The following is a 26070-nucleotide window of genomic DNA, read 5'->3' as shown; positions in this document are numbered from 1 at the left end:
AAGGTAGGTGTTAATTATTTACGATACATGAATGATTAAAGTTACAACATCTTGTCATAGCATTATCCAAAGCATTAAATTTGCTCTCCCAATTTATATCTTTTTCCATAATACATTCTGATGCTAACACTTAATTTACCTAAGGTAAATGCGTGCTAAATAGACTAAATAATTCCGTAAAATTAAGATTCATCGAACAAAGAGGTTTCTGCCAAATATTCAGCTTCAACATCCATTGTTGATAATTTCGATAGCGAATTGAGATTAGCATTGGGTGCTTAAAACATTCTTTGATTAGAGATACATGTTTTTAATAGAGATTGAAGTGCTTTCTCCTGCCGTCAGAATTAATATCATCAGCATGCCAAGTTCACAAAATTTCTTCTGCTAGTTCAGATGAGATAATTGAAATCACAGACCAGCTAATCCTGATGGATTGTAAAGTTAGACCTAACTCAGTCTTTCATTTCCATTTTTCCTGGTCTCGTTTCTCGTCTTATATTTATCTAGAAGCCTAAAACTCCAAGAACGCAAAAAAGAAATAAAATTAAAGCTTTATACAGTAAAGTACGCGGTATCTTGTAGGTTTATCTCAGTCCACCGCTTTTGCGGGATCTTAGATATATAACTGCTTTAATATGATTTGAAATTCCGCAGAATTCCAGAGTAAGATATGAAAGAAATAAATTAAGATTAATAAACAAATTAAAGTTCTAAAATTCTAAATGCGAAATTAGTAAATAATTATGATAATAATATTAATTGGCAAAATTCGGTGTCTCTTCATAGGAGATTGTTTTCAGTGTCTGTCTATGAGTCTTGAATTCAGTGCCAAGAAAATTTCTGAGTTTTCCCGCTATTAATTACACATTAAATAACGATAGTAATGGAATTCGAGTGCACATTATGGTTTTTGTGGTATATGAATGGTTCATACATACATAATTTTGCATAGAGTTTATGAACAACAGATTAAATGTTATTCACTGAAATAGAGAAGGAAAGATAAAAAATAATTGAAAGTTTACAGACTGTTGTTTTATGTAAAAATACCATAAAAAATTAGTTTTTGTATAACAGAAAACTAATTTAAACATTATCATCACCGCATTTAACAATGCCGTGAAAGTAATTATAATGCTATCTAGCTTTCACTACCATTCATACATTTTAACAACTGTTGCCATTGTTTGAAGTATTAATTGTATTGCTTAATAAATTGATACTATTTAAAAACAATAAATGCATCCAGCCCATAATTTTAAGAATAAGTTTGATTTTATCTTAATTAAAAACGTAACTGGAATCTCTAATTACAAACGTCTTTCATCATGAATAAATCGGTTGATCAACAATTTGAAGTAAGCTCTGACACACGCCTAAACAGCAGGATTTTCTTAAAACTTCCTTTTAATATTTTGGTCTACTTAACTATAAAGCTTGGCAGCAAGTGACTTAAAAGACCATAAATCGGTTTGCAGGAAATGATGGCCAGTTGTATTGTAAGCAGAGACTTTGAAGGTTTTGACTACTAGATGCCTTTCATTATCTATAATATTGTGTCCCTAGAAATTAACAATCAAGACAGGGAACTATTAAGAGAGGAATATAAAAATGCGTTCAGCAAAAAATAACTAGAAAAACTTCAGCAGCAGCGACAAAACGCAACTGATGAGAAAATGACTTCAGTAGAAGGAGAAAGAAGAAAGATGATATTAATTTTTTAATCCAAAACTTTGTGCAAAATATAGAAAGGTCTTCATGTAACAGTGTCTCTTTCATAAAGCACCAGCAAGATATAGCATAAGGACTTAAAATAGCGTAAGAATGTTGTATCTCAGCTTAAAAATATTTTGAAACTTAGAAAACAACAAATCAGACTGAAAAAATTTGAAGTGAAACGGAGAACTGACAAGTTTCAGGCAGAGTCAAGGAGCGCTGATAGATGAAGACAAGATAAAAGAAGATTTTTATGGAAGGAGCTCCTCATCCAAAGAATAATGTCTATTTCCTTTATCTTCCTCATCATCTTCCATTTATTCCATTCATTCCACTTCCCACAGTATGATAAAACTGATTTATGTTTTCGTCTTATTTTATCTGCTTAATATTTTGTTTACATTTTCTGTATTAGTCTAAAGGAGTTTCATTGATTTTGATTTACAAATCTGTACAAAAAATTCTATTTAAGTTTAAATGAGGAATCATCTATCCTTTTCACTGTATCCCACAATATGGTAAAACTGAATTATGTTTTCGTCTTATTTTGTTCTGCTTAATATTTTATTTATATTTTCTGTATTAGTCTGAAGGATTTTCATTGGTTTTGTCTTACAAATCTGTGCAAAAAATTCTATTGTAAAGTTTAACTGAGAAATCATCTATCGGCTAAGAAAGGATTAATGCGTTTTATAATAACTTCTATAGAGAAAATAGTTTAGGTTTACAAAGGTTTCGGGTGGTGAACGGCTTTCAGGTGTGATGTATATTTAAAATAACTTTAACTTTAATGGCGCTCATGCTATGCGATTCCGTTGTTGTGATGCACGTGTTACTGTGCTAGCTGAATGTCATGTGAACTGTTTAAAAATTGTAATAATAAAAGTTTTGAATTCTTGAGATATACTCATTAGTTGAGTCTTCTTTTAAAGTACAGAAGTAATTAAATTCAACAAACTACACTAGAAGTTACATGGTGTCAGGAGCAAAATGGATTTCAGACCACCTGCTCCGCTAACGTTCTCCGTCGGAAATGTTAAAGAAAAATGGAAAAAATGGAAGCAAGAGCTAGAAAACTATTTACTTGCAACGGATAAAGATGCCAAGCCAGATAAGACTAAAATTGCAATCCTTTTGAATTTACTCGGTAGTGAAGGACTCGAAATTTTTAACACGTTTCGATTTGAGCCACTTGAGAATAAAGAGAAATACGAAGAGGTCTTGAAGTCTTTTGAAGATTATTGTTCACCACGGCAGAATGTCGTATATGAACGTTACAAATTCTTTTCGTGTAGCCAGCAAGAAGGACAAACAATTGAATGTTATGTCACTCAGTTAAAGACTTTAGCGTCAACTTGTGAGTTTGCTGAACAAGAAAATGGATTGATTCGCGACCGTATTGTACTAGGCATTCGGGATAGGTGTCTGACCGAACGTTTGCTTCGAGAATCTAACCTAGGACTAGAAAATTTATAGAAATAGTCCGTGCCGCTGAAACAAGCAAAAAGCAACTCCGGAACATGAAAGATGATCCAGCGACTGTGAACAGCGTGACGAAATATAGAAAACAGCACCATCACTCAAAACAGTCAGTGTCACCGAAATTATCGTCGCAGCAGAAGCAATCAGCACTAGAATATGACTGCAAGAAGTGAGGAAGAAGGCACAAATATCGCGACTGTCCAGCTTTCGGAAAGACGTGTGCGAAATGCAAAGTAAAGAACCATTCTGCCGCGAGGTGTCCCAAGAATATTTATGAAGTTGTAATACCAAATAATGAACTTAGTATATATAATGAACATAGTATATTTGTTGACTTTGTAATGATGAATCCACCAGTAAACGGGCATAGTGAATTTAAAATAAGTGCAAAATCAATCAAAGATCTAACAAATTCTATTGATGAAGTAAATAAGGATATTCACAAGGTAAGTGAAACATGGGTGAAAAGTATTACAATGTATGTAAATAATAAGTATTTCAAGGTTGATTTTAAGTTAGATACTGGTGCAGAAGTAAATATTTTGCCTTTGTATGTTTTAAATAATATTAAACTTAAGCCTAAACTTAATGAAACTGATTTGTTCTTAACTGCATATGGTGATTTTAAGTTAAACCAGAAGGTACTCTTATAATTAATTGTTCAACTGAAAGGCTTAAGAATGTACCTTTAAAGTTTTATGTTCTTGATGTAAGATCTAAGCCTACGAGTATATTAGGGTTAACAGCTTGTTCTACATTAAAGCTAATTGAAAGTATTGATTCTTTAAAGTGCAATATCATTAATAAAAATGATTTAATTGCTCAGTATAAAGATGTATTTACAGGCACAGGGAAATTTCCTGACTAACCATATCATATAACCCTTAAAGATGATGCAATACCAGTAATACACCCTCCAAGACGTGTTCCTCAGGCTTTACAGCCTAAATTAAAAGATACTTTAGATAAACTTGAAAGAGAAGGGATAGTATCGAAAGTAAATAAACCAACTGATTGGGTTCAAAGTTTGGTTATAGTTGAAAAACCTAATGGGATACTGAGATTATGCTTGGATCCTAGAGATCTAAATAAAGTAATTAAAAGGGAACACTATCAAATTCCTTCTCCAGATGATATAATTAGTAGGTTAGAAGGTAAAAAAGTATTTTCAGTTGTAGATTTAAAAGATGGATTTTGGCATGTACCACTAGATGAAGCTAGTTATGAACTATGTACATTTAATACTCCTTATGGAAGATATAAATTTAATAAAATGCCATTTGGAATATCGGTACTACTTTGGTAGACGGTTGCACGGATTTTGGCGATTTTTTGGCGATTTTTCTTTTGGTGAGTAATACAACTTATGGTAAACCCATTGCTGGATAAGTTATTTATGGTAACCGATACTTTGTTGTCATTTTATTAACAAAATAATGCGTTTTATTATGCATAACTTCCGTGTTTTAAATATTATTTATGGCTTCTAAATATTAAAAATCAATTTAATTTTACATTTTTATTTGAAATAAAAATTTTGTTGTTTATAATATTTTATATAATTTTATGTTGTGGATGATGTAATCGATGACGTCACCTTACTTAAAAAGTAATTGGTTTTATTAATATCTATAAATTTAATCTAATGTTTTAAACATTATTTATGGCTGCTAAATATTAAAATACAATTTAATTTTGCGTTTGTTTTAAAAATGATTTTATTATGAATGATTATTTAAATAATTTTAATTCTATGCATGACGTAATCAGTTCCTTGATTGGTTACTGAATATTTTGTGCATTACCGCGCCATTTTAAAATTTTATTATTCATCTCTTCGAATTCCTCAGATTTCAAATGAAATGGATATCTCCGTTTCGAAGATCAATGTTGTTATTGGTAATTACCAAGAATTATTGGTATTGGAATAAAAAAATTGCCCTTTGAGACCTTATTTTGGCCAACCTGTCTTTCCTAATCAAAGATTTATTTTTAAATTGTTAATAGCGTCAGAGGAAATTTATTTTAAATTTTTGGAGGAAATGACTACTTCTTCAATGAAGTGCGAGATATGTGGATAACAGATGAAGATGGTTAAAAGAGACGATTCAATTATGATTTCGATTTTTTTTGTGGTACTTATCAATAAACAAGAGGTTAAATTACTCAAAAAATGTAAGTACATATTTTTCTTTTATTTTATAATTGTATACTTAAATTTTTGTTAAAAAAATTAATACACTATTTTCAAAAATTGCTGAGATAATTATTGTCACATATGTTTTAATGTAAATTATATTTCATATAACGTATTTTAAAGTATTTGAATTTAATAATATTCTAATTCTTTTAAAAGTTGGTAGGATGGTTTTTAATTCGATATTCAATCTCAGTAATATTTTAATCTAATTAAACGTTGGCACAATGTTTTTATAGCGGTGTTTTTATTCTCTTTTTTGCTATATGAAAGTAATAATAGCCTTACTTTAGTATTTTATACTCGTAGTAAATGTATTTATTTACACTTGGCTGCCGTCTTAAAAAACGACATTTTCAACAAAAAATTAATCCATTACTTTTAACGATATTTATTTTTTTTTAAGTTTCGAATACTTTACTATGCGTAAAAACAGCGTTTTTCAAGATGGCTGACGATTGTAAAAATCGCGCCAACAATTGCGCCAACGTAAATCGCCAAAAATCCGTGCAACCGTCTACCAAAGTAGCACCGGAATATCCTCCGCCCCAGAAATATTTCAGAAAAGAAACCAAAAATTATTTGGTGATATTGAGGGTGTGGAAGTTTATTTTGATGATATCATAATTGCAGGATCTGATGAGGTTACTCATGATATAATTATCTCTAAGGTTCTTGAAAGAGCTAGGTCTCTAAATATAAAATTTAATCCTGATAAATTACAATATAGGGTACCGGAAGTCAAATATGTAGGCCAAATTATTTCTGAGTCAGGTGTAAAAGCCGATCCTAGTCATATTAAAGCAATTATTGATATGCCAACACCAAAATCAAAAACTGAAGTAAGGAGGTTGTTAGGAATGTTAAATTTTCTGTCAAAATTTATACCTAATGTATCTAAAGTTACTGCTCCTTTAAGAGAAATCATTCAAGAAAAGGTAGAATTTAATTGGGGAGAAACTCAGAAAGAGTCATTTAACAACATCAAACAACTGCTAACCAAAGCTCCAATTTTAAAAGTTTTCAGTGGTAATGAAGATATAATTATACAGTGTGATAGTTCGAAGGATGGCCTAGGATCGTGTCTAATTCAAAAGGGTAAGCCTGTATCATTTGTGTCTCGCAGCCTGACTAACAGTGAAAAAAACTATGCACAGATCGAAAAAGAGCTATTGGCCATAGTATTTTCTTTCGAAAAGTACCACAATTTTGTTTATGGACGGAAAATCACAGTACAAAGTGATCATAAACCGTTAATGGCAATTGTTAAGAAACCATTGCATAAAATTTCGTCTAGAATGCAAAGGATGATCTTAAAGTTACTAAAGTATGATTTTGAGATAAATTATGTTCCAGGTAATCAAATGCTTTTTGCTGACACTTTGTCACGTGCATATCCTGTGAATGAAACTATCAGTGATGATCCTGAAATGCTAAATGTTGTTCACATTATTTCGAAATATTTGCCTATGAGTGAAAGAAGAGTGGTGCAATTTAGAAAAGAAACTGAATCAGATCCAGATTTGCAAATAGTTATGAAATATATTAAAGAGGGTTGGCCTAAATGTTACAAAAAAGTAGATAGTAGTGTAAAAACATACGAGTTTTTTACTTTAAAGTTAAAAATGATCTTTATATTAATGACGACTTGTTATTTATTAATGAAAAATTAGTTGTACCTTATGGTTTGAGAAAAGATATGTTACAATTAATTCATGAAGCGCACTTTGGAATTGAGAAATGTAAAAGTAGAGCCCGTGAAATTTTTTACTGGCCAGGTATGACAAATGACATTGAGCAGCTTGTTTCCAAATGTGAAATATGTGAAAAATTCAGAAATAGAAATCAAAAAGAACCTCTAATGCAACATGAAATTCCAACTAAACCATTCAAAAAAAATTGCCCTTGATATCTTGCAATTTGGTAATCAAAATTACTTAGTAGTTATCTATTATTACTCTAAATGGATTGAGGTTTCTAGCATGAAAGATAAGACAGCAAATGAAATTATGATAAAGTTAAAATGGATCTTTGCCAGGTATGGTATTGCAAAGGAAGTCGTTTGCGACAATAATCCCTGTAATAGCTAATTATTTAAGAAATTTGCTGAAGATTGGGATTTCAAACTTAAATTTAGTAGCCCCAGATATCCACAAAGTAATGGGCTGGCTGAAAAAGCTGTAGGAATAGTGAAAAATATCATGAGAAAAGTGCAAGATATAAGTGTAGGCTTAATGGAATATCGAAATACCCCAATTAGTGGAATAAATTTGTCTCCTGCACAACTGTTACTTAATAGAAGATTAAGGACAAAATTACCTATCAGTAATAAATTGTTAAATACTAAGATAAACAAACCTTATTCTAAATTTCGTGCACTTCAAACTAGGCAAAAATATTATTATGATAGAACTGCACAGAAACTGCCTGAGTTAAAACCTGGAGATAGTATAAACTTGTTCAACTTTAGAACTGGGCAATGGGATAAAGGTGAAATAATTTCAAAACATAAAGCTCCTAGATCATATATTGTAAGAAATTCAAATGGGGAAATATTGCGAAGAAACAGACGCCATATAAAATTTTCAAAATCACCTTACAAAGTTAATAATGATTATGATGATATAGTATTAGATAAAGAGGGAAATTCAAATGGAAGCCCTGAGAATGTTTCTGTGCCTGTTAATATAGGAAATCAACATAATAATCTATCCAATAGTACAATAACAAGAAGTGGACGGTTGATTAGACAACCTTCAAGATATAGAGACTTTGTCATGGAATAAAATAATGTAACGTATTGCATATATCATTTTTATGTAACTTTTTTGTTATTGTATGTAATATTGTAAATATACTTGTATTGATATTATTTGGTATTTTTATTATTGTTTATAAACTGGAGGAAGGGATGTGATGTATATTTAAAATAACTTTAACTTTAATGGCGCTCATGCTATGCGATTCCGTTGTTGTGATGCACGTGTTACTGTGCTAGCTGAATGTCATGTGAACTGTTTAAAAATTGTAATAATAAAAGCTTTGAATTCTTGAGATATACTCATTAGTTGAGTCTTCTTTTAAAGTACAGAAGTAATTAAATTCAACAAACTACACAAGAAGTTACATCAGGAACGAATTACGTTGGAGAACTGATGTTTCACTGCATTTCTAATATCGTAAATTTCATAAATTGGCACAATTTGTTCTTCTGAAGCTATCATGCATTAAGTTCTTCAAGCATTGTTTCAGCATAGTTTCAAATTAATATTTCAGGGCGGTAATAAAAGCCTGTAATCTAAGTATAAGTCTTAAAATTTTGGCTACGTTAAGTCAAAACATGTTATTAAAATGGCATAAAAATCTGATAAACACTGACAGATTCAGAAATCTATGAAAATTAATAGATTGCAGAGACAGCCTTGTAACTAATATTAAAAAAGAAATGCAGGAAGTCGAGCTATATTTAATCTAGAATTTAATTTAATTTATTTTACGTACATTTAATTATATTTCTTGCGGTATGAATCACAGTAGAGAAAGTTTTCTTTTTGCGATATTTATTACTATAGTTAAGACTTTCTCTTTAGTAATTTTAAGAATTCAATAAGAGTTTTTGTTTAGTATATTATTATTTTATTAATAGAAAAATTCAGTTTGAGAAATTTAACATTCAATGTAAAGATTTCTATTAATTTTCAGCAGAAGAAATAATCTGAATTCAAAACATAGGCTTCTTTTGAAAAGACTTAGAACATTCATCTTTTACAGTTGTGGGAAATTTTCAGGAACTTTTAAACAATGTAAATTAATTTGACTTCGTTCAAAACTAACTGCTCTATTCTATCCTTTAGGAACATAATTTTGATTCTTCACGTGAAAGAACAGAAAAGTGTCTTTTGATAATATTAAACGCCAAACGATCTGCAGCTATTGATCTAACGTGTCAGTAGTCTCATATTAAGATATTAAAAGCAGGCGGAGCTCAATTATAACTCGAACAGCTTCTAAGTCCGACATTTATTAATTTTATTCTTCCACCTACTCTCGCTGAAAGGAGAATAAATTTAAGCTGCTCAATAATTTTTGATTTTTAACTTATTTTTACACAATAAATATACGTTATATTAAATGCTTAATTTCATGTTTGAAATGTATTCTCTGAGTATCGCTGTTTAGAACGAGTCACTTCTATAAAGAGAGTATCTGTGACATTTTAATTTTATCAAAAAGAATTTAGAAATCATATTTAATGCCTCTCTAGATTAATAAACCATAATTATTAAAATTACTCTTATTCAGATAATCGAATTTTTATAGTTGTATGTGGTGATTTCTTGAATGTAATATTAAACAAAGAGTGCACTTTATTTTCGAATTCATATATTAGCCAACTTCAAATTTCTTGAATTAATACAAAGGAAATTGTATATTTTGTATCAAAGTATGGAACATTATTACTTTCAAAACTGTACTTTATCATAACACAAAGCAATGACAAATGTTGATGTGTTATACTGAAGAGAAAAGTAATTCTAATGTCGTTAAATAGGATTATTAGGATTTATTTGAGACGCATCACACGCATAATTAGCATCGACATTATCAGTAATTTGTATCACAATATGTCTTCGGTTAGCTCATGACAGGCATATTCCTTCTGTTATGGACTAGTTGAAGAGGTATTGTGGCTAAGTGAAATTCACTTAGATAATCAAACATTAATGACACTTAGACAGGCGTTTGCAATTTTTTTCTTAGTGACTCAATATTTCAAATATGTTTAACGTGATCGATTGCGAAATGCTATCTTAGAAATGATCTAATCTCATTTTTTGCTCCTTTGGATTCAATTTTATGAAGTATCTTTTAATTAACACACTATTTCTTATGATAAAAGGTTTCCTCTAATTCTATTGTTTCGTCTACTGCGCCAGAATGTGTAACTGAAGCGTGTTTGCAATAGGCATGAGAATGTAAGTTTAAGAGAGACCTTATCTTACTATTAGGAACCTTATCTTATTGATATGGTAACTGCAGTTTTTTAATTATCTAGCTTTAACGCAATTACTATCAGTTAGGGAAGTTGTCTATGATTAAAAAATTAGGTAATTGCCTTTAAATAGCGAAGCCAGGTTAATAGATTTTAAATTTAAACTATGATTAGTAAATACATTGAATTTTTATATCTAGCCGTATGTAATGAAAGTTAATTTTGTTTATTGTTTTAGTTCTATAACTTCTAGACGAATTTCAAATAATAATATATTGGGTTTGCATTATTGTATTCATCCAGTGTTCTAGTAATGAAAGGCGAAGAAAAGACGAGAATTTTTCCGGCAGTCTAGAAAGGCATTTGCCCAGCTGTCAGGTAGTTTATGCTAGTGTTTAGATTTAGCCAAAATACGTTTAATCTGTAATACATTGTTTATGTTCTTTAGCTTTACAATTTAATTTGAAGAGTAATGCATTAATATAATTCGGCAGAAAATTTTATTCAAATCGTTTTCATGATTTTTGAACTGCCGTATCATTTTTCAATAACTTCTCATGTCTGAATAAAATGCTGTTGTAATACTTTGAACATATTTATAAACGTTATATTTTATATTTGTTCCAAGCAATATTCAGTCATGTTGGGAGAAGAGGAGTGGCATTTCGTGAAGATTAAGACAGGAAATGCTAATGTAGAGTTGGTGAAAAAAATTCTAAAAAGGGTTGACGTAAAAAGAAAGTTAAATATTTCTTTAAAGAAACTTCGAATATAGATTACAAAAGCATGCCTAGTCTATGTTTTATATTTTTACCTATAATCAAAAACTAAAACATAATGCTATTATTAGGTTATTTGAAAATGGCAAGCACATGAAGTTTATCTGTCTAAAGGGAGGGATGTATTTGTGGAGGACTTTTTAAGGGAAAACGGTTGGTAGTCAATTTGCACAAGGGATAACTATGGAAATTAACCATACAACCAGCCATTTCGCCTGGATTAAAGCCCAAGTCAAACTATCATTCTTAACCACCCAGCCACTTGCGAAGCGACTCTGAATTTAAAAAAATAAGGAAAAAAATTAAAACGTTAATAACATCTAATTTTTTTAATAAATTCGAAAATAAAAAGTAAGCATTAAAAATTCAAGTATTTTAATTACTACCCCCTGTAAAGACTGTCGTTAGTTTTCAGAGAAGGAGTATTAAAAAATAAACTGTGTCCTCACAATGAAATGTAGCAAAAGAGGGACTTTTTAATTTAAAAAACAATCGCAAATAAAAATAATTTTAGACTTATTTATTAATGTATGAGTTGATGTTAAATTTGCGGTCTCTGTATGTTATAGCCAAATATTTCTCAAAACTGCGATGGCTTAGTCCACATGGATATAGTTACGATTTATCATGAACCGCACCTACACATACATATAGCTACTCCGAAAAAATAAAGTGTATGTTCGTAGAATAAAATGAGCTAATAAAGAAGTAATAATAAACAACAGTTATATATAATTGTTTACGATTATTTGGTAATTATATTCAAACCGTTTAATTAATAATTGCAGGTAAATATGTGTAATTACATAACAAGAAAAATAATACTTCAGAACTTTTTGCGACTCACCATAAATTATTTTCGGACCCACATCTTAGGAGTTACTGCTTTAAACAGTAGTGATAAGAATGAGTATAGGTTAAAATTTTACCAACGAAACGCTTTAAAAATGTCGCATATTATTTTTGGGTATTAATACGTTTTATACAACTAGTGCTTGCACGGCCAATAGCTTAAAATATCTAATATAAAAATATATGCATTATCATTTAATGAAGCCAATTAACGTAATTTCATTGGGTTCAGCTATAATAATTTCATAAAAGTATTTAATGATTTCAATAATAAACCAAAAGTACTGCTTTTTGTATTACAATAATGTAATCAATCGTCTCAGTCAAACGATTTTAGACTTTAGATACAATAGAAATCACACAATGAGTTGTAGAGAATATTGCAACTTATTGTACAATTAATGTAATACTCCTAATTGTAACAATTTATGTAATACTTCTAATTATGCTCCGAAAGATCTTAGAATGAAGAAAAAATTCTAAAATATTTTACGTTTCATTGCGCAAAAGTATCTTATTGTTTAGGAATTAATTAAGAAATACAAAATAGAGATCAACTTATTTCTTTCCTTCAGATCTTTTAAACTACATTTATATAACTTTTCTTCTGAAATTATACTTTTCAGTACATGTGGACAGAACTGAGTATTAGCTCAAATATCTATTGTTTCCTTTTATTTTCTTTTTGCTTTTATTGAAGAGTTTTGATGTTACGGGACACAATAGTCATCCTATAGCAATCATTATATATATATATATATATATATATATATATATATATATATATATATATATATATATATATATTTCTACAGTAAAATTCCTTTTTCTTTCTACTTATGCAACGAAGCCTCGCTAATCTTTCTCAAAGAACCAAGAAAAATTTCAAAAAATTTTTCTTGGTTTAATATTGTCACAAAATGTAAAATAGATTGGACGAATTAAATACAATGAATAGTAAAGAACTTCTGTACGAATCATTAGCACAGGTCTAGCTAGGAAGACAGTTAAATACAAATTATTTAAATTAATCAGATTAGAAAGTAAACAAAAAAATATTTTTAAGAAATGCGTTTATAGCTTTTAAATCTTGCTTTTATAGCTTTTAAATTTGCGGCCTCTATACGTTATAGCCAAATATTTCCCAAAACTGCGATGGCTTAGCTGATCAGTGATGAGAAGATTAAATATAAAATTTAAATATCTTACGCTTTGTCTCATGGCAACATACTAGCGCATGGAAGCTAAATTATTTTATTTACGTCAATGGCAATGCATTACGTTAAAACAACCGAGTTTTAATTAAAAAAATTCTGAAATCCGCACAAAATATAAAAAATTCAGTCTTTGAGGTGCGCATGTTCGGGTAGATGTAAATCAAAATCTGGTGTTTCTAGGCACAACTATTTTTCCAGTTTGCGAGGAAAACACATATACGTGTGCATGTATATATAAGCTTCATCATTTAATAATATAGATGGAGATATGCGGTATCGGTTTACGGATATTTATTTGATGAAATGTGTCGGTAAGATTAATTATCTAAGGAAAGCATTCATTTGTTTTACATAGCAAGGATAAGAATGGTTAGCGTTTAGATCAGTTTTAATATTTATTATGCAGTTCATAACGACAATAGATGGTAGGGGCTGTCCACAAGACTTTGTTTAATGAATAACTTTTCTGTTTACTTTTTGTCTCGCACGTTATATCTCTGTCTTTTGCATGTAGTGTTATAGAAATTCTATGAATATCTATTTTTAATAGTATTGTTTAGAGAATTAATGTGTTAATTCAAGATACATGGAGGCTGATTATATTTAAATGCTCAATAAAACTGTTATTAGTCAAAAGACGTGCGCGCTACCCACATAGAAGTTATGTATTTATTTCCTAAATATTAAAGACATATTGTAAACAGATAGACTGATTAGTAGACTTGGTGTTTTTATGTTTTAATTTTACTTTATGCCTGTTCAGAACAACCGCTGACGGGTAGTCTCGTTCTATTTTCGCATTAGTTCTATTTCCACATTAGATTTCCTTACAGTAGCCTTATTAATAACATAAGGAAAGTTTGCCTGTGTTTTGTACTATAGAGATAAGAATGTTTATCAATTCAGAATATTATTTAAGTTAAATCATCAAATCAAATAAATAAATTATTTAAGTTAGATTTGAGTTAAATCTTTGCTGTTCTATATAACAAAAATAGTTACGCTTATTTGTTACGGCCATATTTCAATAAATTGTTTTGAAAACAGTTTTTTAATAACGTTGAATTGAGTTTAATGCATTTTAAATTACCATTTTGATTAAGGACATTATTTTCTGTGCAGTTTTTAAATTTAATGTTTCTCCTGGATACTGGACGTTTATCGAGATTAGACAACGGGAAGTTGGTTGATTTATTTATTAGGGTAATTAATATTTGTATTAAGGGATGTTGCTTACTTCATTGTAATTCTTATATGTAATTTTTTTTTGATAAAGTTGTTCTGCAGAGTCAAATTCTAAATTTAATGTTTGGTGTTCCCTTTAGGCATTTTTACGGCGCATTTAAAAGCCAGACGAAGGCTGGTCGCGTAGCGGCTAGTATTTAATAAATAAAAGTAACACACAAGACGTTAAAAAAAAGCCCCTTTGGGCGTAATGTAAAATATAAAAGCTTTCAGATTTTTTTTATTATTTATTTCTGTAGTTTGAAGTTTAATAAAAGTATTTTTAAAATAGCAGGTGCTAATGAGGTACGATTATGCTTATATTTCACTGATTAAGGAAAGTTTTTTTTTCATGATTTGGAGAAATTATTTTAAAATTTTGTTAAAATGTTCATCTGTTTCACACCAAAAAAATTGCAAGATAAGAAAATTTACGGCTTAAGGCATTAAACGTATTCACGGCATTTAAACGTATGATTAAGATTATCTTTTTTTTTTTTTTTCAATTTTCACAATTTAGACTAACTAAAATTTATTTAACTAAAATTTATGGATTGGAAAATATTCATTTTAAACATTTATAAGAATTTCAACACTATATTTTGGGAAAACATCTTACACTTCCCAGATGGCATAGCGTAAACTTATTAGTCAGTCGGCTAGCAAAGGACGGAAGAACATAAAACTTCGCTGATTTAAGGGCAGCTGTTTCTACATCAGCTGATCTAACAATAACACTAATAAAGCCAATAGTGGCAAAAGCCTTGCTCTCACATTTCGAGTTGAAGAGAAATATGTACATGTAATCAAATAACTACAAAAGAGGCGGAATTATGAAACTTCGAATGGTACTTAAATAAGGCGCATAAAAATTACATAAAATTACAAAAACCATGGTTTCAGATTAAACAAATTGGAATCAATTGTTTATGTAATACAGACTTACCTTGTTTTATTACATTTTGCAGATGTTGGCGTACTATTATTATGATGATTTAATATAAAATGCAGGTTTGGGAAAATTCTATCCTCTTGCACTATTTTGCCCAACTATATATTTTCGATTTGTCCTTCCGTATCACATTTACAGTTGATAAAAATCATTATCATCACTCTATTGATAGAAGGAACAAATAATAGCTGGGCAATATCCCGAATTTTTTCAGAAGTTATTAAAGTATTCATTGCTTTTCTTTAGAATTCTATTATTTAATTTGATTTATTATTAAAATTGTCCGTCTCATGAATTTCTCCTTTCAGTACCTTGTTTGAAGAAGATGCATTGTTTTCAGTTTTATGTAAAAATCTGTCCTGGCAAATAAAATTCGCAAATGCTATCATACTTCAAAACTAGTTCAGAAAAAGAACGGAAAGCATCTAGAAGCAACATTTAGTACGGGTTTTTATTACTGGAAATTTAACTTATTTTCCACGCACTTAAGCACTCAGCAGGTTCTCAAAATGTTGCCATTCATCAAAAAATAAAATCTTTAATTTATTTTCGGTGATTATTGAGTACTTGTCGATTTGTGGTAATTAGAAAAAGATATTTCTTATGCTCTACGTTATGTAACGGTAAATATTTTTCTTAATTTTCATGATTTCTGTATGTTTAATATTTCCTACACTTTAATGTAAAGCCTTCTTCAAGATGTTAGACCGTAATCTTAAGATTTTAGATTTCAGTTTGTTGTTAGGTTTTCAGAATATTACAGTATTTCTTTAAGTTTCATATATACGCTGTTAATTTTCGCAATATTTTCAATTTTTCACGAATATCACATTGAAATTGCTGACATTAACAATATTAATAATAAAACGTTTATCTCTGAATATTCAAGTGAAAACAGATTTGCATGTATTTTGTTTTAAAATAAAAAGATATTCTTGATTAATTATAGAGAATAAGGCATTTTAAATGCAAAGAAGTTTCAAGTTGTGAAAGCAAAAGACAAATTCTTGCACTCTGTTTAAAGCAAACTGAGTACTATTCAAACGAATACCCAAAATTAGGCCTTTTTCAAAAACGTTTCGAGTTTGGCTGATGAAACTATTTTTGAATGAAGCTAAAAGCTTTACTCTAGGGCAAGCCTTCATCGCAGGAAAAGGAAAGAGCCTTACTGCTTTATATGTATAATGCAAACATAACTTTATATGCAAACCAAAAGACTCACGAGTCTCGCTACGCTAAGATGTCTATTTCTTTGTTGTAAACAAACTAAACTTATACATCAGGGTCTTCCTATACATTAGCTTTGTGTCTGAGGAAACAATTTAAATCTTCCGAATGAATTGGAACAAGAGCTTAAAGTCCAGCAAACGCAGAACGAAAGTAGCTACGTTAGGGAGCTGCACTGTAGCGTGAGTATCTTGCTACTCACGCTAAGTTTTGTAACTGTGCGTGGTAATGTTTTGTTAAAATAGTATACAGATGGAAAAGAATGGTAAATGTATGGGCGTTATTTTGTGTCACTGATTTGATTTGAATGAATCAGTATTGTGGCAGTGATTCTTATATCCTGAGAATACCTAGATTAGAGAGATGATCAGCGCGTTTTTGGTGTAAAAAGAACTGTAATTTTTACAACCCTTAGAAGCATTTAGTATTGTTTTTATTTGTCCAAACGAGAAACATTGAAAGGTATTTTTTCCCCTGCAGAAGTTGGAAGAAAAACCAGGCAGGCCTTAATCGTATTCTAAATGAAGATTTTACCATCACTAAAGAATTTCTCATGATACTTGAACTTAGATTGGACTTAAGTACTTTATACAAATATGAACATATATGCCGCAGACGCCGCTTAATCTAATTGGAGTTAATTTTATCATTCGGATATTGTTATCGAATTGTTGAAACCCGACTGTTTGTAGTATATGAAAACTGGAAAACGTCTTCGCTTATTGTGATCAATAATTCGTTTAATGCCATAGAAAACTACAGAATGTTTTAAAAATGAAAGTAAATTTCCATATAATGTAAAAGTAGTTTACAAAAATAGCCAAATGATAAAGAAATTTCAAAAACTAACGCATTAATTCACCGAACAGTTTGGTTTCGATTTTAATCAACCATTTAAAACTAAGCGAAAAATTCAACCCTAGTTTGGCTTATATTCTGAATTAACTCTATCGATTTCGAGGGTGGTCAGACACATGTTCCTATTCTGCATGAAAAAACAAAATTATGGAGAATTTTATTTTCCTTTTTCCTTGCTTCTGGAAGCCAAATCCATTTTGCCTAATTTTAGTTTTACATTAGCATGCTCTTCTTCATTGAAGGATGAACTCCAAGTGTTAATATTAGGGGTACGGCACTGAACAAATAATTTCCAGAAAAGTTATGAGAGGTTAATAAATAAATTTTTGCATTAAAGGCAAAGTTCCTAAACAAATTGTTGTAAAAATGCAAGTTGATATATTTCTGTTTATATTTATATTAAATTAGTTAAGTTCTATTGCTGTTTTGCAGAGCATTTTACTCTCATCATTTAATGTTATCATTCGGTTGGTTAATTTTATCAAAATAGTAGTGGACAAATGCTATCGCATTAAGCAGAGTTGTTTCAGTTTGATTTTCTTGCAAATAGAAACTTATCTCCTTCCCCAGCAACACAGCCACTTAAATTTTTTTTCTCATTTTTTGTATTTTTGATGCGAGATATAATTTTTCCTATTAAATTTCCTTTTTGTTTTCGTGTCAATTATTATGCACATTATGCACTCTTTAATTTCGAAATATTATGCTTTCTGTAACAGAATGTTTGCCTTTTGGCTACTTGAGTCCAGTTTACTGGGGTATTTTTACAGATTGAGATTTCTTTGCATTTAATATTTTAGTTAGGTTATAACGTAATGTATTTTATATTCCTAATACCCCTGCCTATATTAATATCAGAGAATAAACTTTATAGATCTTTTTCTTAGAAAAAATTTTGAAGAAAGAAACACTTCCTGAAAATCCGTTTACACGAATCAGACATTGCAAAAATGGCTTAAAAGCAATTTTGTTTTTCTTTAAATTTTAAAATTATGAAAATTTTAATACAGTATTAATCGGGAGTTCTACACCAGTTTTTTGAAAAGTTATTGAAATTCAAATATGCTTTCATTATATATGATAGAATAATAAATCTAACTATAACTCATTTGCAAATGTATAGACTAGAACATGCAAATTTATAGATCGATAGCTAGCTCAATACTTAAATTTACAAAGTGATCATTATAAATGCTCTTAAAATATTTATAATTGCGTTTCGTTAATTCTAGGGAAATTTTTCTTTTATTTTAAAGAAAATTAAATATTTTGTTTTAAGAACTGACTTTTGTAATTTCTATATGAAAATACTAAAAAACAATAAAATGGTAAAGTTTGAATTACCAATTTCTGATTTAATTTCTAAATAAAAAAGTAACTGTTTTATGCAAGAAATTTTAGGATTCTATTTTACTAGTCTAATATTTTTAGATAGAGGCAGACGATTATTAAAGAACTCATTATGATTCATTTACTCCATGTAAGACTTATTACAAATGAATAAAAAATTGACGCTGTATAATGATATTTCTCGGATTTACCTGATACATATTATTAATTACATTGTTCTTTTAAAAATAGCTTTTAGTTTAAGCCGTTATTTCTTTTATGTAATTTGACGTTACAGTTGCACCCTGATTGCATACTAAGTGGTTTCTTTATACTTTTCGTATCTTTTGAAATAAATTAAAAAGAGACAAAACAAATAAATAGCTTATTTATAGCAATAACAGTTAATGTCTAAGTCACAACTATTAAAAACCTACATTATGTTCAGTGTTTTTATGATATATTCCACTACGTAAAAATATTTCTTAAAATGCAAAATCAGAAGAAAATTCTGATATTTTTGTGCAGAAATTTTACATGAAACTAGTTCGCACCGAAGGAGTTAGAAAAAATTTTGTGGGCCATACTTACCAATTTCCGTCCACATGAACAGAACATACAGTTCATACACGTTTTCAAAATTTCTTGCAAAGGAAATTCTTACATCAGTTTCTTTAGATGAAAACCATAGTACAAATATTACTTCATTACTATTATTCATTCATCATATTCACCTGGAAGTTCTTTCTAATGTTTTCAATTGCTGTGTTTCTTTTGTTACACAAAAATGACGAATCAAAAGAGCAAAATCTTTGTCATAATTTTTCAAATTCGATTTGAAAATTGTAAATATTATTCAAAGTTCATTACGTACATTAATACGCACAAAGAGAAGCTACAATATTATTTTAAAAGGCATAAAAGATTATTATTTCGTCGACTTAATAAAAGTTGTCAGCATGTTATACTGTAGATTATATTTAGAAAATACCTGAAATTTGTTTTTCCATTTTACTGGTAATGGTAAAAATTATTTTATATTTTAGATTCCTAATACGCATTTGTAACAACTATGAACATGAAAATTGCTCTTTGAGACTAACAGTTTTATTCTATTCTTGAATCAGAATTCAAAATCAGTCTTCCTTCGAATTCTGATTAAAATATCTGATTTTCGTTTTTTCCAGTACGAATTAACATAATGCGATAATTCAATTTTATGTTTCTACACTGTTTGACAGATGATAAAAAATTTATTTGATAACATGAAGAATACAGCTTTCGTGAATATTAAAATTAAGTACAAATTAATATAAAAACACATTTTAGATCTATTTCGATAAGAGCTGAGAAAAAAATGTAAATGAGGATGAATAAAAAATTTTAAAGCAATGTATAATTTGAGATGAACAGTGTATTATAGTTCAAAGCATTTTCTACCATGAAATTCATTTTTCTTCCAAAATATCCCATGTAAACTAGCTATAAACTGAAAGGCACGTTTTTGCTTTTACCGAAGAGCACTAATCCTGTAACTGAAAAAATGTTATGAAATTCATTGGATTAAAATTTCTAAAACCAAAATAAATAATATTATTAACCGGAAAGGTAAAAACCATAAATCATTAGAGTAGTTATCCGATTAATTAGACAACACGGAGAGAAAATCAAAAACGAATATCCGAAAAACGTTTAATTCCCTTAGAAAGCTACATCTAATGTATTAAAACGAAGCATGCAAACAAAGTTTTTAATTGGCTTGTAACCCTTCCATAAATATCAATTTACATTAATAGGGAGGTCGATTTACATTAAGTTCCCAATTTTGTTAACTATTAATTTTATAAGAATTAAAAACAAGGATATCGTTTTATTTAGTTTTAAAATATTTTGAGTTTACAGCATGGAAAATAAACTATGCAAAGAAGTTCCTACAAGCAGCAATCTTAAAAGGTAAGAAGTACCCTCACTGGGAATAAAATACTAGATTTTTTAGTTTGCTAGTTGGATACATTGATGATCATTACACAATGCAAGGACATAGGTTGGAACTCATTTTCTACTCCTTGTAGTTCCTACACTTAAAATGCAACTGTATGAAAGGAGGGGGGTAAAGTAATGATCAATTATTATCCATCACATTTTATTTCGGGTACTATTGTAAAGTCATAATATTTTTCCTGAAAAGATGGCTTCAAAACTCAGCTGTGTCTTCTCTGAGAATCGAACTTGAAACCTCTCATATGTTAACTAGATGCATTTACCACTACTGCCCATGAAGAAGGCCTTTTATTTCTTTCAACTGTTTACATAAAACTCCTTCCCGCTGTGACGGTAGTTCGTTCTTTCTATACGTTGGAAGTGGCCGACCTGGGAAAGATTACGAGCCTTCACAGGACTCCGAGTAGACTCGTCGCTTCTACAGTGGTCCGACAGGCGTGGCAGGGATTCGTAACGGTACAGTCAAGTCTCAACTCGGACAGTATGATGGCTAGAGGATTGATTTGGCCGTAAAATCCTCTTGTGTTACGGCCCCTTTGGAAGGCTTCCGAGAACTTACTCGTGTATGGGCTACTCGATGGCCTGGGTGTAAGTCACCTCTCTGACGCTATTTCCACGGGCTATGTTTATATAAAACAATTATTTTTATCATCATCTATTTAAATAAACATATTTAATTTTAGCATCCTATATATATATATATTTACAATTTTTTAGAAAACCATTTTATAAACTGTATTTTTTTATAATATTTTGAAGATATTTCAGTTTCATGGGGATGATTTTAAAGAAAATTATAGTAAGAAAGGTAATTTTTATAACCAGCATTAAAAACATATCACTAGTTCTAAAATTCCATGGGAAGGCGATAGAGAAAATCTCAAAGAGAATTCAGCTTTATCTAGGATGTAGAAAATGTACATCAAATCTGTTACATTTTAATTAAGTGTCGAAAATAATACTGCATAATCATAAATATTCATATAATAGAGCAGAGCTATTCAATTAATTTCCCAACATTATCTTTATGTTAATAATTTATTGTACATGACGTAAAATTAAAAATTTTGTGTACGTGAAATACATAAAATCTGAACACATATTGCAAGGATATTAATGTGAATTTTATTACTGCAAGTTAAATTTAAAAAAAAATTAAACGCTGCTTATTTTAATATCAGTTCGGTTCATTTATACAAAATTTTGATATCATTTACCTATTCTTTGCAACGAATAAATTATGCATTGCGCTAATATTTTTTCTTCATCATTTTATAGTGATTTGAAATTAAATAAATTATGAGTACCAACTTCAGTCTCTTCTACTGCTGAACAGTCTCTTCTACTGCTTATTTAACTAGTCTCCACAAGTGGCCGAGTGTTTGAAGAGCGTTGAATACTGGTAGTTCAACCCGAGTTTGAACCCAAGCAAATGAGCTGGCTGCATAAATTCGTTTCGTTTTTTTCTTTATTCAAACCATTTGGAAAATTATAATGTTTTTCGAATACGAATGGGAGTCAGTTTCCCTACAAAAGTTCTCCACGAAGAGATCCCGTACCTCAGCAAGCGGTTCACTTATGCTTTGCCCTAACTTTAGAACTTAACGTAACCATCTATCGCTCAACGAAGATTAATTAGTGTTCTAGTAGACTACACGCATGAAAAAGTCTAAAAATTTACAAATCTCTAGTAAAACTGTCCAGTGAATTCTATAACCAGCAATAAAATCTGTGGTTTAATGCTAGGTTTGTGGTTACTTTTGACTGTGCAAAAATTTATCTACGGTGTTCTATAAAAATTCCTATTTCCACAAAAATGAACTTTTATAAACAGAGTTTATGTAAATAGAAATTCCAATGCAAATACTATTAAAGCTTATGAACTTCTGGATGATATCTTGAAATACATTGTTATAATATTCTTCAAGATTAAACCTATTTAACTATTAAATGATACCCATTTCAATGAGTTATTGTCTTTATAGATACTAGAATTTCAAGAATACAGACAGCAAGTAAACTTTCTTTAAAGAAATACGTCTTGTTATGCAATTTACCACTACTGATGGAGTGTTCCCATTCGTAATTGTTAAAAAAAATGGAAAATAACTTTCAGTGACTAAGAAACCTAGTTCCAGATACCGCTGTTGTCACCCGAAACTCTAACAAACCAAAAATCACTCACCAAAGCCTAGGCCATCAAACAGGTGGACCTCTTAGGGAATAAACTGTCCCCTGGTAAATTGATATAACTCCTTTTCTTATCTAAAGACTCGTTCGCTATTTAAATTCATTTTAATGGTTTGAACTCTGGCGATGGTGATGGAAGAAACATAGAATGTACGTGAAGTAAGTAACATAAAAGTAACATGCTAGCCAAAATTAACCTTACACATCGCGTAGTCTGATTTAGCTGATTAGATATGTAGTTTTATAGTCGTATATTTTTCAGTTTTTGAAGTCATTAAGATTCATGTTTTCTATGTAAAATACCGTAACTTTCCCAGGCTTCGAACGGGCCCACCAGCGGCCGAGCGGTAAAGTCGCTGAACGCTGGTAATTCGGTTCGAGGTTCGAATCCCGCGAACGGGTTGGCTGCATGGGCGTTTTCGTAGTTTTCCCCATGTGTAACGTGTAGAGTCAGTTTCCTTTAGAAAGTCCTCCACAAAGGCATCCATCCCCTTAGGCAGATAGCCCTAGTGTGCTTTGCCGTAATTAAATAAACCAAATCAAACCAAACCCAGCCTTCGAGCAAAGAGCTTCTTTTAAATAAGTGTCAGAACCCATATTCTTCAATACGGTATACTATATCATGCACTAAATTTTCAGCAAGAATGGGATTAAATTAATTTTAAATGGAACAGAAATATGCCAGTGTAAAATTTAAAATTAGGCAAAAAAGGCAGCCTTAGGTTGGCATTCATTTTGCATAAAACTTTCGATTCTGAAGACACAGGCTCTTCTTCTTCAAGAAAAAAAAATTGGGGTTGAGGGGGGGGGGGAAAGACTTCCGCTTTCAAAATTAACAGTGTTTTATTAAATATCTACGCCAAACTAAAGTTTCTTTTTTTGCCTAATTTTAAATTGCAGTAAGCATTTTGTATATTTTTGCAGTAATGTATAATGTATTTCATTTTCTAATAATATGTTGAAGTCAGCAAGACTTCCGCTTTCAAAATTAACAGTGTTTTATTAAATATCTACGCCAAACTAAAGTTTCTTTTTTTGCCTAATTTTAAATTGCAGTAAGCATTTTGTATATTTTTGCAGTAATGTATAATGTATTTCATTTTCTAATAATATGTTGAAGTCAGCAAGACGACATGAAGACCAAATTTTACCATAATTTTAATTTTACCATAATTAGGTTTTTTACCATAATTTTTTGGCATTAGTAATTCTTTTCGTGTGCGAATTCATAATTTCATAATTGAATATAGTATTTGAATTGAATTAGACTATGTTTTGATAATATTATGTATATAATTTGTTGTATAACATTAACAAGAGAGAAAATTATATGTGAATTTTCACTTTTAGAGATTTTGAAATAAAATATGTAGTATATATAGCACTTTGTGTCTTAAATATTTTGAAATAGTATCAAATGAAAAGGAAACAAAACCATAGCAAAGTGCAAATATTTGTATATTTAAAAAAAAAAAAAAAAAAAAAAAAAAAAAAACAATTGTAATGCACTAATTCAAATCAAACAAACTGGCATTGTTTCAATAAATCCCTACAGCAAGACGAACAATTTATAAGAGGATAATTATTTATGATAAAGATACTTAAGTTACACAGAAATAAATTTAAATATTTTAAACAAAGAAAAAATTAAATCCAAAAACTAAAAATCGTAAAATCTGCTATACCAGCAGCAATATTTATTAAAATAAAAGCATATTCTAAGCGATTTCAAATGCCATATTCAGTCTTTGAATAATAAATTTACACACAAAAAAATTAAAATAATGCAAAAAATACTACAGAAAAAGTAATGTTTTTGCACTACTTTAGTTTATGTAAAAAGTTTGGAGCAGATTTCAAATTATTGCTGGTTTTTTACCATAATTTTTTGGCATTAGCAATTCTTTTCGTGTGCGAATTCATAATTTCATAATTGAATATAGTATTTGAATTGAATTAGACTATGTTTTGATAATATTATGTATATAATTTGTTGTATAACATTAACAAGAGAGAAAATTATATGTGAATTTTCCCTTTTTGACAGTGGATAGTTACCTGCAACAAAAGTAAAATAACACAAATTATGGAAATGAAATGAAAATATTATCCACGAACTCGGATATAAATCCTAGAAATGAGTGATTAACGTAATATATTTTATTAATCTATCTCTATATGTATATTAATGATTAATAAAGTATATATAACATTTATTCCCTTGAAATATATCATTTTTACTCTTCATATCGATAAGAAATTACACTCTTGCTCTGAATTCCCACAGAAAATTTTTAAAAAAACGTCAGTGATGAATGATTTTTTTAAAATTATTCTTTTCAAACGGTCATTTACGAATTAAAAATAAACTGTGATTCTTGCTTGAGCCCTCCATTTTTCACAAGATGATCCATGGATGAGCGAAACAGTATCTGAGAGGAGCTTATCACACTGGAGTAGCCCAATTGCGAATCATGTTATGATGAAAACACTCTTTGAAACGAGGATCGGAACTCTTGCTTACCTGGAAGTGGGAAGCAATCCGGCAGGCCGACGGGTCTCAAATACACCGCTCCATTTGCTGTAAAATAATCGTTCAGTGACATAGCTGATAATCTTTCTGGCGAGGACACAGAGCTAAAGAAAGACACTGGCAAGCGCTCATGGACCTATCGATCCGAACCCGTGCCGCGGGCGACACATGCGAGACGACGAAAGAAACGGTTGTCGTGCACTTGGACAACCTGCACAGATACAGGTCGTTTGGATATCTGCGGTTCTGCGATTGGTCCGGCAGCTCGTTCCGTGCTGGCGCCTGTTTTGGCGACAGGCGCTTGGCTTCCTTGGCTGGTGTTGACGCACGCAAAGTGATAGGCAGCGATAGTGCCAGGTTGGCAGGTGACAGAAGTTATCTTCCGAACAGAATATATTTGAGGCGCGGCAGCTATCGCCGTTCCTGGCACGGATTTTTGTTCGAAATGATTCGAAATAGTGAATTTGGGTGCCGTATATATTTTTCCATAATCGATTTTGGAATTTCGTGTCGAGTC

The 26070-nt window shown here is 30.1% G+C and overlaps 1 protein-coding gene across 2 annotated transcripts in view; it reads right to left on the bottom strand.

Annotated features, from left to right (window-relative positions):
• Positions 1–25787, bottom strand: part of LOC118188610 (uncharacterized) — a 236205-nt gene extending 210418 nt beyond the window's left edge. Inside the window, exon 1 of one of the 2 annotated variants that reach the window (XM_035359100.2) lies at positions 25545–25787. In XM_035359100.2, the coding sequence (XP_035214991.1) occupies positions 25545–25626 (82 nt within the window). In that variant the 5' untranslated portion in view covers positions 25627–25787. The remainder of the gene's footprint in view (positions 1–25544) is intronic. The other variant, XM_035359098.2, reaches the window with a different exon arrangement.
• Positions 25788–26070: the final 283 nt, after the last annotated feature.

The sequence above is a fragment of the Stegodyphus dumicola genome, chromosome 8 (genome assembly GCF_044657685.1).
Source record: "Stegodyphus dumicola isolate Sdum_Otavi_A_Nest chromosome 8, ASM4465768v1".
In the NCBI taxonomy this organism is placed as follows: domain Eukaryota; kingdom Metazoa; phylum Arthropoda; class Arachnida; order Araneae; family Eresidae; genus Stegodyphus; species Stegodyphus dumicola.
Note: the sequence above shows the minus strand (reverse complement) of the source record. Positions and strands in the feature narration are given on the sequence as shown.